At 43.3% G+C, this 16,997-nt stretch overlaps 2 protein-coding genes across 2 annotated transcripts in view; one reads left to right on the top strand and one right to left on the bottom strand.

Moving 5' to 3' along the window:
- Positions 1-5,393: 5,393 nt before the first annotated feature.
- On the bottom strand, positions 5,394-12,893 carry LOC140366102 (acyl-coenzyme A thioesterase 1-like). The gene is made up of 11 exons (XM_072452775.1): positions 12,797-12,893; positions 12,227-12,445; positions 11,245-11,344; positions 10,924-11,111; positions 8,528-8,703; positions 8,312-8,428; positions 8,136-8,218; positions 7,340-7,436; positions 7,184-7,264; positions 5,926-6,061; positions 5,394-5,506 (listed from the first exon to the last, which is right to left on the bottom strand). Exons 1-11 carry the CDS (start codon positions 12,849-12,851, stop codon positions 5,394-5,396), a joined length of 1,365 nt encoding a protein of 454 aa, XP_072308876.1. The 5' UTR covers positions 12,852-12,893.
- A 1,211-nt stretch (positions 12,894-14,104) lies between these two features.
- The window catches only part of sys1 (SYS1 golgi trafficking protein), a 3,318-nt gene continuing 425 nt past the window's right edge, over positions 14,105-16,997 (top strand). Inside the window, exons 1-3 of the mRNA XM_072452773.1 lie at positions 14,105-14,236; positions 15,777-15,987; positions 16,165-16,232. Of these exons, the coding sequence (XP_072308874.1) occupies positions 15,829-15,987; positions 16,165-16,232 (227 nt within the window). The 5' untranslated portion in view covers positions 14,105-14,236; positions 15,777-15,828. The remainder of the gene's footprint in view (positions 14,237-15,776; positions 15,988-16,164; positions 16,233-16,997) is intronic.

Below are 16,997 nucleotides of genomic sequence, written 5' to 3'. Positions count from 1 at the left end.
ATGTACACACACATGTACAACCATGTACACACACATGTACACACATGTACACACACATGTACAAACACATGTACAACCATGTACACACACATGTACAAACACATGTACAACCATGTACACACACATGTACAACCATGTACACACACATGTACACACACATGTACACACACATGTACACACACATGTACAAACACATGTACGACCATGTACACACACATGTACACACACATGTACAACCATGTACACACACATGTACAAACACATGTACAACCATGTACACACACATGTACACACACATGTACAACCACATGTACGACCATGTACAACCATGTACAAACACATGTACAACCATGTACACACACATGTACACACACATGTACACACACATGTACACACACATGTACAAACACATGTACAACCATGTACACACACATGTACACACACATGTACAACCATGTACACACACATGTACAAACACATGTACAACCATGTACACACACATGTACACACACATGTACACACATGTACACACACATGTACAAACACATGTACAAACACATGTACACACACATGTACAACCATGTACACACACATGTACACACACATGTACAACCATGTACAACCATGTACACACACATGTACACACACATGTACAAACACATTTACACACATGTACACACACATGTACACACACATGTACAAACACATGTACACACATGTACAAACACATGTACACACATGTACACACACATGTACACACACATGTACAAACACATGTACACACATGTACAAACACATGTACACACATGTACACACACATGTACACACACATGTACAACCATTCAACGTAATTATACTTTCAGTTACTATGCTGTTTCCTTTCTATCAACTGTCACCTATATGGGGTTGGTTGTCACATGGAGCACATGGTCACATGACTTATGACACATGGTCACATGACTCATGACACATGGTCACATGACACATGGTCACATGACTCATGACACATGGTCGTTGTGCAGAAGAGTTGAATGTTTCTGTTAATTAGCTTCAGGATCTTGTTCTTAAAGACTTTGGGAAACACTGTTGATCTTTGGGTTTGATTTTAAAATGTGGCACAACTTCACCGCCCTCTGTCCATCGTTAATGTTTGATCGAGAAAATGTTTAACTTTTGACCCCCCCACTATCAATAAACACCAAGTTAGGGTCAATGGACTGGTCTGACCCGGGCTGTAGTTCTACTGGCTCACCACAAGGGCGTGTCCTGTCACCTTAGTTGTTCATCCTGTTTCCCAGTGTGTTGGAGCCATTATGACAGGTTCATCCTTACATAAGCTGAAGGAGTCTTCGCTGCTTTAATGTGAACAAAGCTAAATATATGGAAAAAACACTCACTTATGAAGCGGTCACAGTCAATGGTCAGACTGGAGCTGGTGACCCACTATAAGGCCGTGTGCAGAAGGGTCTTATGTCTTTGTTTTATGCTGCTTCCCTTGAGTCCATCTCAGACTTCTGCGCGTCATCTCGGTTTGGAAACGTGTCTGTGAAGAACAAAAATGCACGTTTGTCAGATTGTGAAATGGGCTGAAGCTGATCGATTGGCCACAACAAAGCTCGGAGTCTATTTACTCCAGCCGACTGCAGAGACTAAGCTCCAGTGTCATGCAGGACCGGAGCCGCGCCCTGAACGCTGTTTCAGGACCTGCCATCGGGGCCAAGACTGGTCGTGCTAAAATGCAGGACCAAAAGATATAGACAGTTTCATCCCAGCAGCTACTGTCCTCTTACTGGGGCAAAAACTGTTCAGCTCTTAGTTTTTGAGTTTGTGCAAGATAAATCCACTAGATTTAGATCCATGGTAGTCAGGACTATCAGAAAATGCAAAGTTCCCATAAAAAGAGTTGCTCCTTAATTAGTAATAAGCGGTTAATTAGCAACATAATAATAAGATAAGATAAGATATTCCTTTATTGTCCCACATGGGGAAATTTCATTGGTGCAACGCAGGTAGATCCAGAGGTAGATCCAGAAGAACAGATCACTTATAGGAAGTCTGAAAAACACTTTCAGTAGAAGATCTCCTATAAATAAATAAAAACTCCCATAGACAAATAAATAAATAAATACCATTGCATGTGATCCCGACAGTAATTGCACATGAATATGTGTCACGACAGCACATAGATTGCACATGAATTTCATAGTAATTGCACATGAATTGCACATGAATTCCAACAGCAATTGCACATATGACAGAATTGCACATCAGTATTAGGTTAGGTCTGTATTGCGAGTGTTCAGTACTAACAGTTTTTGTTATAAAGTCTGACAGCAGCAGGAAGGAAAGACCTACGAAACCTTTCCTTCACACAGCGAGGGTGGATCAGTCTCTCACTGAAGCTGCTCTCCAGAGCGGAGAGAGTGTCCTGCAGGGGGCGACACTCATGGTCCAGCATAGATGTGAATCTAGCCAGGACCCTCCTGTCCCCCACCTCCTGCACCGAGTCCAGAGCACAGCCCAGGACGGAGCTGGACTTCTTGATGACTCTGTCCAGCCTCTTCCTCTCCCTCTCTGTGATGCTGCTGCTCCAGCAGGCCACACCGTACAGGAGGGCTGATGCCACCACAGAGTCGTAGAAGGTCTTCAGGAGTGGCCCTGTCACTCCAAAAGACCTGAGTCTCCTCAGGAGGTAGAGCCGACTCTGGCGCTTCCTGTACAGTGCGTCCGTGTTGTGAGTCCAGTCCAGTTTGTGGTTCAGATGAACACCCAGGTACTGGTATGAGTCCACTCTCTCAATGTCCCGTCCCTGGATGTTCACTGGTGAGGGGGCAGTGGGGTGGCGTCTGCGGAAATCCACCACCATCTCCTTGGTCTTCCCCGCGTTGATGAGGAGGTGGTTCCACAAAGTCCTGCGCCAGTCCTCTGTACTCCGCGTCATCGTCGTCCGTGATGAGTCCGATGATGGCAGAGTCGTCAGAGAACTTCTGCAGGACACAGCTGTCCGTGTCATGTCTGAAGTCTGCAGTGTAAAGGGTGAAGAGAAAGGGCGCGAGGATAGTGCCCTGGGGCGCCCCCACACTGCAGGTCCGAGTGTCAGACACACAGTTCCGGGCTCTCACAAACTGGGGTCGGTCTGTGAGGTAGTCCAGGATCCACTCTGCCAGGTCATACTCCACACCAGCCGTCTCCATACGAAAAATACAAAGAGTGATTTAGAATGCAGAGAAAACACTTTATTTACATCTTGAAATAGCAGTGAAGGGAAAGAGATGTATCATAATATAATAATCAGATAATATGTAAATGATTACATAATATTAGACTGGCTCCTAGTGGCGATATCATTAATGACACATTGAATTTGCAAACTAATAGTGAAACATTGATTACACAGTTTGGTAGATAATTCACAGACACAGTAAATACATCAGAAATATAAAGTATAGTGTATATACATATGCTCCAAATGCTACAAATTCTTCATTCATCATCATCTGAATCAGAATCAGATTCTCTTTCACTTGTGACGTCACGTCACGTTCTGATTTCCTATTGATACAAATCTCAGTTTTACATCTGCACACGTCAGTGCTGCAGGAGCATGAGCCTCTTTCTGGCCCTGGGTGGAGCAGGATCACCTGACATCCAGTCAAAGACAAGAGCCTCACCCTCACTTTTGGAGCGCTGCCTGAATGACATGCGTTTTACAAAGATGTGGGCTTTTAGTCTTAGTATGTCATGTCATATAATTCAAGGAGGATTTGCTCTTGAAAATTTACCTGAATCATATTGACACTTGGACAGCGCTTCCCGTCTTCGGGATCTGGAACGGGCAACTTTGACATATTTGACCCATTTGCATAATATACAGTGCTCTGGTAGGACAAAGCTGTTTCTTCTTGGTGCTGAAGATTGTTGTTTGCTACATGACAGATTGTAGCTCTAGCACTTTTCTGAGGTGGAGTAGGAATGACATCATCAGGGTTGACGTGACTTTGTTTAGCACAGCACTTGATAGCCCTTTCTATCTTAGTTTTATCAGTGAACCTCCTGTAGCATTGTTTGTGATACGCTGTTGCTCTATATTGGAACTCTCTCCAAAAGTTTCTTGCAATTTCTCGGCAACAACACGTTGTTCACCACTAGATGTCTCCAGGTATTAGCACAGTCCTTGATTTTTGAGAGACAGTTTGCAGAAATTGGCAAAACAGTGCTATTTTCATCACAATGTGAATTCAGCACCACATGGGGCTGCAATCTTGGTCCATCTTGCAATTTAGCCCCCTGCTGGTGACAATTATAACTAGAAATACTGAAGAAATATAGTGTAGCCCCCTAGTGTCCATAGTCTGAACTGAGCATAATTGGAATGATGAAAAGGAGCGAATTAAAAACTTCAGAGCAACTAACTAGATGACCCCCTGGCAGATGACCCCCTGGCAGCTGACCCACTGGCAGATGACCCCCTGCAGATGACCTCCAGGCAGCTGACCCCCTGGCAGATGAGCTCCAGGCAGATGACCCCCTGGCAGATGACCCCCTGCAGCTGAGCTCCAGGCAGATGACCCCCTGGCAGATGACCCCCTGGCAGATGACCCCCTTGCAGATGACCTCCTGGCAGCTGACCCCTGGCAGCTGAGCTCCAGGCAGCTGACCCCCTGGCAGATGGCCCCCTGGCTGGCAGATGACCCCCTGGCAGCTGACCCCCTGGCAGCTGACCCCCTGGCAGATGACCCCCTGGCAGATGACCCCCTGCAGATGACCTCCTGGCAGCTGAGCTCCAGGCAGCTGACCCCCTGGCAGATGACCCCCTGGCAGATGACCCCCTGGCAGATGACCCCCTGGCAGATGACCCCCTGGCAACAGTCCAGAAGGTCATTTATGTACAACAGTTTAGACTGTTGTTGCTTGTCAACACTAGTTTACGTATATAGTATACGTATATAGTATATAGTATTTAGTATATAGTATACAGTCACGTATAGAAGCAACAAACATGAAGTGAAATAATCAAAATGTGTGAATTCATGAGTTTGTTTGCTTAAAGAAAATGTATTTAACATGATTCATAACTTCATAACGATCCTGAGTCTTTAGGATGATTATAAAAGCTTGAGTCACATGTTCTGGTGCAACATTGTATTTGAATGATGAAGTGTTCCATGTACTTTTGTGTGGCACCACAGCATAACGCAGTACTACTGTCATAACGCAGTACTACTGTCATAACTCAGTACTACTTTCATAACGCAGTACTACTTTCATAACGCAGTACTACTGTCATAAGGCAGTACTACTGTCATAACGCAGTACTACTGTCATAAGGCATGCCCTGTAGGGTGCGTGCCTCGCCCCGTAGGGTGCGTGTAGGGCACATTACTGGCTGTGCTTTAGTGTCCTCTGTCTCCTCTCAGGTGAGTGTCCATGAACTGCTGCATCTTGGTCCAGGCGTCCTCCTGAGCCGCCGCGTGAGGGACAAGATGGCCGCCCCACAGAACGAACACTGAAATAAAAACATTCAAGTTAATCACCCAAACTTGTCTTTTTTAGAGTAATTATGTTTGTGACATGATGATGATGATGATGATGATGCCTGCTTGCCTTCATAAAGATGTTATTGCAGTGTCAGAAATAACCCACAGTATGCCTTTACATGACTTCTTAGAGTTGATTTTATTGCTCAGTAAAACATGGAACATACGTTGGTCCTGTGAGCAGGCTCGCCTCTTCACAGATCCTAACCCTAGACTTGTCACCTGGAGTTAAATACATTTAATGCCGTACTTTGGAACATTCCAGATGAACAAACATCTCTATGGAGACGAGCTCGGGCTTTAAACTCTTAGTGTGTCACAAATTAACTGGGAAGAATGAATGTGACTTTCACTTTCAGAAGCAGAGCTCCGTCTCTGAAACACTCACGTTTCTTTGGCTTGACGCTCCACAGTGACATTCTGTTGTGGGGAGAAAATGGCGGTTCGATGAGGTGCCCCGCCCCGGGATACGAGAGGCGGGTGAACAGGTGACCTTTACCACAGGCTTCAAGAGTCTGCTCCAACTGAAGAAGAACAACAAATACTGACAGTGAAGGCAAAATAAAGACCACGCACACGCACGCACACACACACAGTTAGTGGGTGTGGCTATTTTTAGTTTTAAAGCCCAGATTTTAATTTCTATTATGTCTAAAAATGATCTCTGGATGAAGGGAAACAGCTTTGTTTAAAATTCTGTAATTAGATGTAAATTATACGTAAAGGGCTGAAGGGAAATGACAACACTTGTATGTGCACCTGGCTCTGCAGAGTGATATTTTTACATTTGCTCGCTCAAGGTTAAGGTCAGTACTTCAGGTCTAATTCATTCAGTCGAAGTCTCAGTGTTAAAGAGAGGTGAGTGTAACAGTAGATTTAGTGTTTTGCATTGGTAGAACTGACGCTTCTAAGAGTTCACCCTCATAGTCACGGCAAAACACGCTGGAGAAAATGTGGTAAACGGGTTTAAAATGTCTATTTGCGATATAAAGGAGTTAGCGCTGCGCATAGCAGACGGGGAAATGGGTGCGTGCAGGGACGGAGCGGCCCCGTCACAGCCTCCCGCTTATCTTTTGACTTAATACCGCTATTTATATTTCATTTAATGATATTTTGCGTTGTCTGCACTACTTTATAAAAAAAAAAAATATATATAACAATTTATTTTATTTATATTGTAGAAATCAATCATCTAAGTGCGGCGGATCCTTAAACAAGTAATTTTTTCTTCTTTTTTTTCAATATTACTTGGCATGTTTGGCGGGCCGGATTATAAAGACATAGCCATTGTTTGCCCACCACTGGTCTATGGGTATGTGCAAAACAGATGACCTGGGTCTTAAATTAATTTAATTTTTATTTATATTTATTTGGTCGGGTCAGTGCATGTTAATGAACATACATGAAACACACATTGTTGAATATTTGTACTAACATGATAGTGTAGGAGTCCCTGTCTTTGTCCAGCTGTACATAGTGTCAATAGTTAGTGTATATTTAATTTTCTGTAAAGTCAACCTGCCAGGCAACAATCATATTTATGTTGTTTAATAAATATGAATTCATGTTCACCCTTTTTCCTTCAAATAAATCAAATGTAACCTTTAACTCCATGACCTATGACCCCCTGGACAATAGTATCTCACCAGGTCGGCGCTCTCTACGCTGCTGGCACTGATGTCATCTTCACCCACGATGAACATGACGGGGCACGGAATGTCCTCCATCTGCAAATCATATTCAAAGTGAAAAAGAAGCAGTAAAATAGATAAACACAGAGTAAATTCATAAAAAGCACTGACCTTGACCAGGTTTGATGGAGGTAAATTCTGCGGGTGTGAGACGTCTCTGAAAATGACATAACCCTCTGAGTTGAATCTCCAGAATTTGGAACTAAACCAGGAAAAAAAGTGTTCAATGTGGTCAATACATTACATACATCAATGTTAGTATCCGCGCTGCAGAGACTCTATTTCCCATGTGCCCCTTGTGTTTGTCATGTGCTCCCATGGTTGTTTCTGTGTCTCCGCCCCTCACCTGCCGTCTGTTACTTCCTGGATTTCCCAGTCTCCTCCCACCACACCTGCTGTCAGTCTTCTCATTACCTTAATTAGTTTCTCCTGCCACTAGTTTGTTTCCCACCAATCACCTGCTTCTCTGTGTGGATTTAACTTCTGTCTCCGTCCTGCGTCTGCCTTGTTTACCTGCCTTTGTGGAATTCTGGATGTTTTGTGGTTTTTTTGGACTTTTGGACATTTTGAGCCTTTGTGCCAGCCTTTGGATTTTGAACTTTTGTTAATAAATTCTGATTTGCCTTGATTTGGACTGCTATTGGGTTCTTGCCACCGGGATCAAAACAATCAATACATCAAAAATTAAGTAAATTGTCAAAATTTCAATATTATTTTCTTATTTTTTTACTAATGTTAATGTTAAATGAATTATCGGTACAATCTTAATTTCCCGTCCTTCCTTGACACAAATAATATGACCTCTGTTATGGCCCTCCTCAGTAGCTTTATGCAATTTACAAGCATTGTTTTTGAATAGATAATAAATATATGAATGACATGAGTGATAGAGTCATGGATTTACCGGTGGAAGGGTTCTGTCCTGCCCTCCTCATCGCAGAGGGCAGTGGTGCTGCCCACTGGGCCGTTTATGCAAATCAAACAAGACGGCTGTAGAAAAAACACAAATGAGTCAATTTCAGGAAAACATGAGCAAAAGTATCAGAGTGAGAGACAAATGAATAATAAGTGTGTGTGATTGACCTGGACTCCAGATAAAGTGGACGTTCTTAAACCCAGATAAACTCCATAAGAAAGACCAATGATCCCCACTCGGTCCTCACAGACCTGGGCGTGGTCCTGAAGGAACTGGAACGCTGCCTGAGGAACAAAAAACAGATATTACTGTGTGTGTGTGTGTGAGAAAAGGGGCCTGTTCTAAACGAAGTCACAGGAGCTGCAAAGTGTAAAATATCTCACCTTGAAGTATGTCTTCCCCACATTGATGGTGTTCAGGGGCCCAGGCAGATCCGTGTGTGCAAAGTACGCCAGAGAGAAGCTAGCGTAGCCTCTGGACGCTAACAGAGCTGAGCGGTATTCCACCAAACCGCCGCCCATTCCCCAAATGTCTAACATGGCCGGGAATGGACCTGGACCTGCAGAATATACACTATTTCATCACCATTTCAATGATAATTATTTCAGCCAATATTTAATGCTCCAAACGTCACAGAAGCTGCTGGAAGTTAAACATGAACCAGCAGCAGCTTAAGCACAAACAGCAACATTCAGATTTTTCCCTGGACAATGTGCAAACTCCAAACAGAAAAGCCCCGGACCAAGAGTCGAGCGCTACCTTGAGTCGGCCCGGTGATGAGGGGCTAGGGCAGGGGGCAGGGGGCAGGGGGCAGGGCTGCATGATGAGGCTGTTGAAGCATGACATCTGGGCAGTGTATTGTGTTGGAGCCCTGTGTCTGCCCAGAGCAAAAAAAACGGTCACAGTTGTGCTGCAGCAGCAGTAGTAGTAGTATGTAAAACAGCTGCAGTACATCCAGAACGCTGCTGCTCGGGTCCTGACTAGAACCAGGAAGTATGATCACATTAGTCCTGTTCTCAGGTCTCTGCACTGCCCCCTGTGGCTCAGAGAATAGACTTTAAAGCAGCTCTGCTTGTGTACAAGTCTCTCCATGGCCTAGCACCAAAGTACATCTTGGATATGTTAGTGCCATATGAACCATCTCGGACTCTGAGGACCTCAGGGACCGGCCTCCTGCTGGTGCCCAGAGTCAGGACTAAACATGGCCCGGCCTCCTGCTGGTGCCAGAGTCAGGACTAAACATGGACCGGCCTCCTGCTGGTGACAGAGTCAGGACTAAACATGGACTGGCCTCCTGCTGGTGACAGAGTCAGGACTAAACATGGACCGGCCTCCTGCTGGTGCCAGAGTCAGGACTAAACATGGACCGGCCTCCTGCTGGTGCCAGAGTCAGGACTAAACATGGACCGGCCTCCTGCTGGTGCCAGAGTCAGGACTAAACATGGACAGGCCTCCTGCTGGTGCCAGAGTCAGGACTAAACATGGACCGGCCTCCTGCTGGTGCCAGAGTCAGGACTAAACATGGACCGGCCTCCTGCTGGTGCCAGAGTCAGGACTAAACATGGACCGGCCTCCTGCTGGTGCCCAGAGTCAGGACTAAACATGGCCCGGCCTCCTGCTGGTGCCAGAGTCAGGACTAAACATGGACCGGCCTCCTGCTGGTGCCAGAGTCAGGACTAAACATGGACCGGCCTCCTGCTGGTGCCAGAGTCAGGACTAAACATGGACCGGCCTCCTGCTGGTGCCAGAGTCAGGACTAAACATGGACCAGCCTCCTGCTGGTGCCAGAGTCAGGACTAAACATGGCCCGGCCTCCTGCTGGTGCCAGAGTCAGGACTAAACATGGACCGGCCTCCTGCTGGTGCCAGAGTCAGGACTAAACATGGACCGGCCTCCTGCTGGTGCCAGAGTCAGGACTAAACATGGACCAGCCTCCTGCTGGTGCCAGAGTCAGGACTAAACATGGACCGGCCTCTTGCTGGTGCCAGAGTCAGGACTAAACATGGACCTGCCTCCTGCTGGTGCCAGAGTCAGGACTAAACATGGACCGGCCTCCTGCTGGTGCCAGAGTCAGGACTAAACATGGACCAGCCTCCTGCTGGTGCCAGAGTCAGGACTAAACATGGACCGGCCTCCTGCTGGTGCCAGAGTCAGGACTAAACATGGACCGGCCTCCTGCTGGTGCCAGAGTCAGGACTAAACATGGACCAGCCTCCTGCTGGTGCCAGAGTCAGGACTAAACATGGACCGGCCTCCTGCTGGTGCCAGAGTCAGGACTAAACATGGGGAATCTGTGTTTCAGTTTTATGCAGCTAAAATCTGGAACAGTCTTCCTGAAGATGTGAGACAGGCTTCAACTCTGACAATGTTCAAATCTAAGCTAAAAACAGTTTTGTTTAGCTGCGCATATGACTGAAACATTTTTTTCTTTGCACTCTTCTCTTTTGTTTGTGATTTTATTAGTTTAGAAAATCAGTTGGATTGATCATTTTTAATTTAGTTAATTGTATTGTATTTCTGTTTCTGTAATTTCTTTGTGATTTGAATGCATTTTTCCTGCTGTGAAGCACTTTGAATTGCCTTGTGTATGAAATGTGCTCTACAAATAAACTTGCCTAGTAGTAGTAGTAGCAGCAGCAGCAGCAGTAGTAGTAGTAGTAGTAGTAGTAGCAGCAGCAGCAGCAGTAGTAGTAGTAGTAGTAGTAGTAGTAGAAACAGTTCAGTACAAGTAAAATCACATAATGTACTTGTATGTCTTGTATGTAGGAGCGGCGTTCACCTGGAGGGAGGAATAAAGTCCCTACGAGTCCGTTTTGCCGGACCTCGTGCCTCTTGACTCCTGGAGCCATGTACCAGCGCTCAGTGGACACGGACGCCAGCTCGGACCCTCCGTCCCCTGGAGAGACGTGTCCTCCCATAACAGACACATTAAACACATATGGAGTTTGCATGTTCTTCTTCCTCAGTCTGTGGAGAAACAACAGAATAGCAGACATTGGTTAAAGGTTCTGGTTGAGTTTATGGGGTAGAGACTTTGAGGAGGTCACTCTAAACTCTAAGCCCGATCCATCCATGACGACAGCGGGTTTTCTTCACCTGCCTCAGTCCTTCTCTTCCTCCTGGAGCCGGCTGCAGGGCCCAGAACAGCCCCATCGGTTCACAGCCCACAAAGGAGCCCCCGAGCGAAGCGTCTCTGCACACTGAGGAGGAGGAGGCAGGACAGCTCCGTCAAGTGTCATTCTCAAGTAGGTTTCATGACAAAAACGTAATGATTAATCAACTAATCATAACGAGTCGAATATAGAGAACAATTGTGATCATGTTCTGGGCGATACATACTCTACAACACATAGAAAATACTTTTTATAACACACATTATTCAGTCAAACATTTCACATTTTCAGATTTGTATCTATAACACACTTTATTGTTAAATGTTCTCTCTCTAGAAGCCTTCAGTCACCATATTTAACCTGTATCTGGTTGATTAAAATTCACAATCTTCAATATAAATAATTGTTTGACTTGTTGACTACTAAAATGATCATTAGTCGCAGCAGAAAAAAATATAAAACTGCCTAACTGTTAGAGCCTAAATCACAATTTCGTTGGTATAACAACAGTAGATTTATATTGAGTTAACGTAACTAAGGCCGTCTCTTCCAACATGACAATGACCTGAAGCACAAGGTTCTGGAGCGGCCGAGCCAGAGTCCAGACGGAGCTGAAACTGTTGCTTAGCGACCTGATGGATCTGTGTGGAGGAGCGGCCAAATGTGGGTTCTTACTGTCTTCACAGTTTACATCGTCCTACCTTCATTGAAGAGTCAATTAAAATGATTATTAGTATTTGTTTCTCTTATATCTATCTCAGCATTTGAATCAACATTTACAGCAAATATGACAATTTACCATTAGTCACTTATCTACAATAAGACTATGACCAAGGTGACAAATGTAGCATGTGAGTTCAGTTTGTTCAAACTATCATAATTCAATTAAAAGCACTAATTTTCGGAACAAATCTACAGATAAACTTGCCTCGCTTTATTGTCTCAAGAAACGAATCAAATCCTACTCACAGTCGACAGAACCTTGTGGATCGGTGTTGTAGTGAGCGTGAGCCTGCCACAGATCTCCCTCCTCACTGTACAGCTGAGTGCACAGGGTCACAGGGGCACGAGGGGGCAGGAAACGCCCTTTAATCACCATCTTTTCATCCATGAGCGCCCTGCAGGGGTCAGAGGTCAGCAGAGGACCAGGTCTGAGGCTGCTGCTCCTGCGAAGCCTGACCAAGGCACCTGAGGAACATCACCATAGGAACATGTATGGAATATAATATCATGATTGTATAAAGACAGATCTTTCTCTTATGCTCGGAGCTGATTATTAATTACTTTAATGGTTTGCAACAGAATTATAGAGCTGCAACTACCAATTATTTTACAACTGGATTAATCTGGATAAATGTGTCCATATGAGTCTGGAGATCTAAACAACAAAGTAACCAGAATGAATTATTACAAAATAATGTTGTTGAAAGAGGACATATTCTCTCAGATAAATACATTTTAACTTGATATACTTGAGATTGATATCCAAAGTTGTCTAACTGTTAATCCCTAACAAAACATGACAATGTGCAGTCTTACCCAGAGAACGGTGCAGCTTTGTGACTCTTGAGTGGACTCGCAGCCATGTGGTCATCGTGTCCGTCTCCTTCTGGACACTTCACTCCGGACACTGCTCCCGTTTCTGTCCTTGAACAAAACAACACAAAGGTGACATAGAAAAGAAGGTCCTTTGGCCTGTAGAATATTAAGCCTAACGCACGGCGGAAGCAAAATATTGCAAATGTGAACTTTGACCTCAACAGAACAAGACTGGTCAGAACTGATGAGGCTGATGAGGTGGATATATTCCGTATACTATATCCAGGAGCAGAGGAGAAAGTACACAGTCCTGTGGCTTTCCTGTACTCATGTTCTAAATACAGTTGTGTGGGTTATTGGGCCTAACAACTTCCAATTTCAACAAACTGAACCACCAAAACAAGTTAGTAAGTTATATTTGTAAGAAATACAGGCATTTTGCTGTATTATTACATCTTTGGCATCAGTTATTATGTTATCAAAGTAAATTCCTCTTGTCTGGACAATAATGTAATTCCCAGTTAATTACACATTAACTTATTACAGTTGTTACAAGGTGCACTATAACTCTTCTGGTGGAGGGTATTTGACCAGCTTGTCTCCATGCCATGGCTTTGACCGGAATATTCCACAGTATGGCATAAAACTGCTTTTCTCAGCTCATCGTATGTTTTGGAAGCAATGTATTGACCAGTTAACGATTATTCAATCCCAAAATAATTGATTAGTTGCGATTAAATCAATTAACTTGTGGCAGCCCAAATGCCATTCTGTGGCATTTTTTCAAACTGAGTCCAGATGACTACAACTGAAGCTTTTTCTACTATTCTGTGGAACATTTCTGGCACAACAGCACTAACTTCATGAAGTCTCTCCATTTGAAAACTTACACAGTTTCACCTTTAACCCCCAAAAAACACACTTCTTTCTTCATGCATTAATTACATTTCTTTCTCTCCTTGTTTTTCTAAAGACGCAGCCCAAAACCTCTGACCAGGACAAAAAACGAATCTGCATTAATCATCAACTCAAAGTCTCCATGATGCAGTCACAGTCTTCACAGTAATAAAGCCTCCAAAGCAACAAAACTACAAAACAAACACCTCAAAGACCCGCCAAATAAACCATTTGCTAACGCGTTCTCAACATTGCATAAGGTTTCGTTCACTTTCCCGAGTAACTTACAGTAATTGTAATATGTTTTGTTGGTTGCGGGCAGAAGTTGAGTGAAGCCGCAGTGAAGTGGATGCAATACCTACCGGCGCCCAGAAGATGGCGATGTATTGAACACAAATTAACTCTTAGCACTTCCGGGTCAGGCGCTGCTACTTCCGTGTTTTCGTTGTAGCTTCATGCGGCTAAATCACAGGCCGAAATCCCTCAAATCCAGTTAAAATACGGGTTGACCCACACTCTCTTGTACACTGCAATATTTTTAAGGTTTGTGTGAACAGGTTTCATGATAAAACGTGGTAATTTTCGTCGTTTTAAGATATTTCCAGCGCGTTTCGTCTTCCGGGTTGTTGTCTCGTTACACGGAGTCACTGTTTATGTGGCATATGTTTTGCTGTTTTGGCTCAAACAGTCACGCTTAAGTTTCATAGAGTTTCATTGTCGAGAGGTAATCAGAACTGACAGTGATTTTACAGGTAATATTGTCATCTGTTATTTGTTATTTACTTTGATAAATTACCATCACGAACTACCAAGTCCGCTTAATCATAATCCAACATAGCATTGCCTCTGATCTAAAGAGGATTCGTTAGGGCTATGGTAGCTTCTTTTAGGATTAAGTTATTATTTTGTCATGTACTATGGACAGTTTTGTGTCTAATTACCTGACAGTGATCTCTCTGTGGCTTATGTTTACCTGCAGACTGAAAATGTGATCATTATCTGATTTCTGGAGTGATCAGATCATTCTAATGTTTAACTGTCTAACTGTTTACATGACGTAAACAGTTTCATCTGATGGGAGTAATCTGATTTCTCTCAGATTTTCACTCCTGTGCAGGTTTTGACAAAGGGATTTATGCTCAGTAAAATGTTAAAAGAGTGATAGGGTTTTTTTAAAAGTCGTTTGTACTTTGTCTGACACGTCACAATGTGTTTTGGATTATTTATTTCATCCATGTTGACACACACCAGTAACATGATCTAATTATTGGGTTATTTGATTATTATTATAGTTGGTTATTTAGGAGTTTAATATTGTAGTTATCTGTAGTTTGTTAAAAATGTGGACAAACTTTCTCAATCATTTTTTGGAACTTTTTGTTTAGTATTTTCTACAATTTAGATATTGTTGACATAATTACATGACGGGGAAAGTTAGGCATTATTTAGCTATAAAAATAACTCTAAATTGTGTTTTTATATTTATATATTAGTAGTTGTTGCCCTCGGCCTTCTCTCGATGAGCCTCATGATGACGTTTGTGAAATGTTTTGTCACTTCACTGCAGCGATTTAGAGGCAAGCGTGGTTATTGTGAAGAATCTAAAATGTAAAGCACATTTTGAGTTATTATTTCACACATTTTGCCAACAACAAAATTCCGTCAGTGAGAAAAGTGTAAACGTATACATCGTCATTGAACTGGTCCAGTTTTAAATGTCCTGATGATTCAAAACAACCTGCTCAAATCTAAACTCTACTGTGATCGTTCTCGTGCGCTGTGAGCCTGAAGTGCACACATTTGACTGCTATTTTTAAGGTCGTTGTTGTTTTATCTTTCTTACCATCATTTTTTCTGTCACTGCCAATATTAGGACTTCATTAAATCATATGTGGTACAACTTTTGGACTTAAATGGGTCTCTAACCATCTTACATGTTTATTTATGATAATACAAGATGGGCAATTTACCACAGTTGTATTCATCTTGTAGCTAGATTATAAGGAATAACACTAGACAAAGAGCATCATATTCTTTGTGTTATGGCCAATCCCATTTTGTCTGTTGTCTTTTCCCCTCTCAGTGGCCTCTGGCAGCTCTCGTCCGTCTCCGGGCTCGGTTCTGAAGGGCTCAGAATGGCCCACTTCAGGAGCTACATCTGGGACCCGGTGCTGATCGTGTCGCAGATCGTCCTCATGCAGTGCATCTACTACAGCTTCCTGGGTCTGTGGCTCGCGGGCGTCGACGGCCTCGTCCAAACGAGTCGCTCGCTCAACCAGATCTTCAGCTACGAGGTGAAGTCTACGGTTACTGAGGGTTTCACACTGTCGTTTTTATCTTTCAGTGTCTTCAACACCTTCAGTTAACATCAGACACCAGCTCTTCCATTTCTGTCTTGTAACTTTCATATTCCTGCCTTCTTCAGTGTTCTTCCTTATGCATAACACATAACACATGTCATCTATCTGCAGATCCTGGGCTTTGCATCGATGCAGGGCAGACTGTCAATGATGGCGTTCATATTAAACTCACTCACCAGGTAAGAACTCAATCCAAATGTATTCTCCACCTGCTTTGCACTTTTAGCTCCACCAAAAGTCATGTGTCACTCACTTTTCCACATATGTTGGATTTTGAATGAACAGACACTACGTTTATCTTTTATACTTGGTTTGGACTTTTTATGTTGAAAAATAAGGTTTACTTTTTACCAACAAGTTTCACCTCATTAAAGACATAGAGCGAGTGCCTCAAACAGCCGCTAACGTCTACTGCAATTTTGTCCAACCTCAAAACAGATTTATACTGATGATTTAAGAATAACTTGGATTAAATTCAATGGTAACGGTCTCCTACACTTCACTTCACAACCCTTCACTGTTACATTTAGATTTATTGGCTGCTAGCTCGGCCAAACTAACCCATTTGGAGAGTAATGTGAGTGACTGAATCTAACTTAAGAAAAGATAATCCAGTTGTTCAGACTTTAATGTTTATAGTGTTAAAATGACCAAAGAGAAAACTAACTTTTTACTAGCTCTGGCTTTGCATCTCTCTGACAAACTGTTGTTCCTAAAGTCGACCCTGACGACCCTTTATAGGACTTCCAGTTCCAGCAGCCATGTCCCGACTGTAAACTTCCACCCAACAACTCATGCAAACTGGACAGCTGCATTTTATATTTAAATTTTTTTTTTTTTGTAATTGTGCCGTGTTAAACCATTCTAATGTGAAAATATCTAGACGTTTTTTAAATTGTTGTGTCCATATGGTGTATTGACATAAAAACGTTGTCATTCTGCAT

Source organism: Eucyclogobius newberryi, unplaced genomic scaffold (assembly GCF_026437365.1).
Source record: "Eucyclogobius newberryi isolate DKJ021-1_F unplaced genomic scaffold, fEucNew1.0.hap1 SCAF_19, whole genome shotgun sequence".
NCBI lineage: Eukaryota > Metazoa > Chordata > Actinopteri > Gobiiformes > Gobiidae > Eucyclogobius > Eucyclogobius newberryi.
The sequence above is the reverse complement of the archived record's forward strand: the minus strand, read 5'-3'. Positions and strand labels throughout refer to the sequence as shown.

Excerpts from the sequence above, each read along its gene's own strand:
- LOC140366102 (XM_072452775.1), bottom strand. The coding sequence starts at position 12,851 with ATGACCACATGGCTGCGAGTCCACTCAAGAGTCACAAAGCTGCACCGT. Across the intron at positions 11,112-11,244 it reads GGAGGAAGAGAAGGACTGAG|ACTGAGGAAGAAGAACATGC; the intron begins GCAGGTGAAGAA and ends GTTTCTCCACAG. Across the intron at positions 6,062-7,183 it reads GCGTAGAGAGCGCCGACCTG|TTGGAGCAGACTCTTGAAGC; the intron begins GTGAGATACTAT and ends GTTCTTCTTCAG.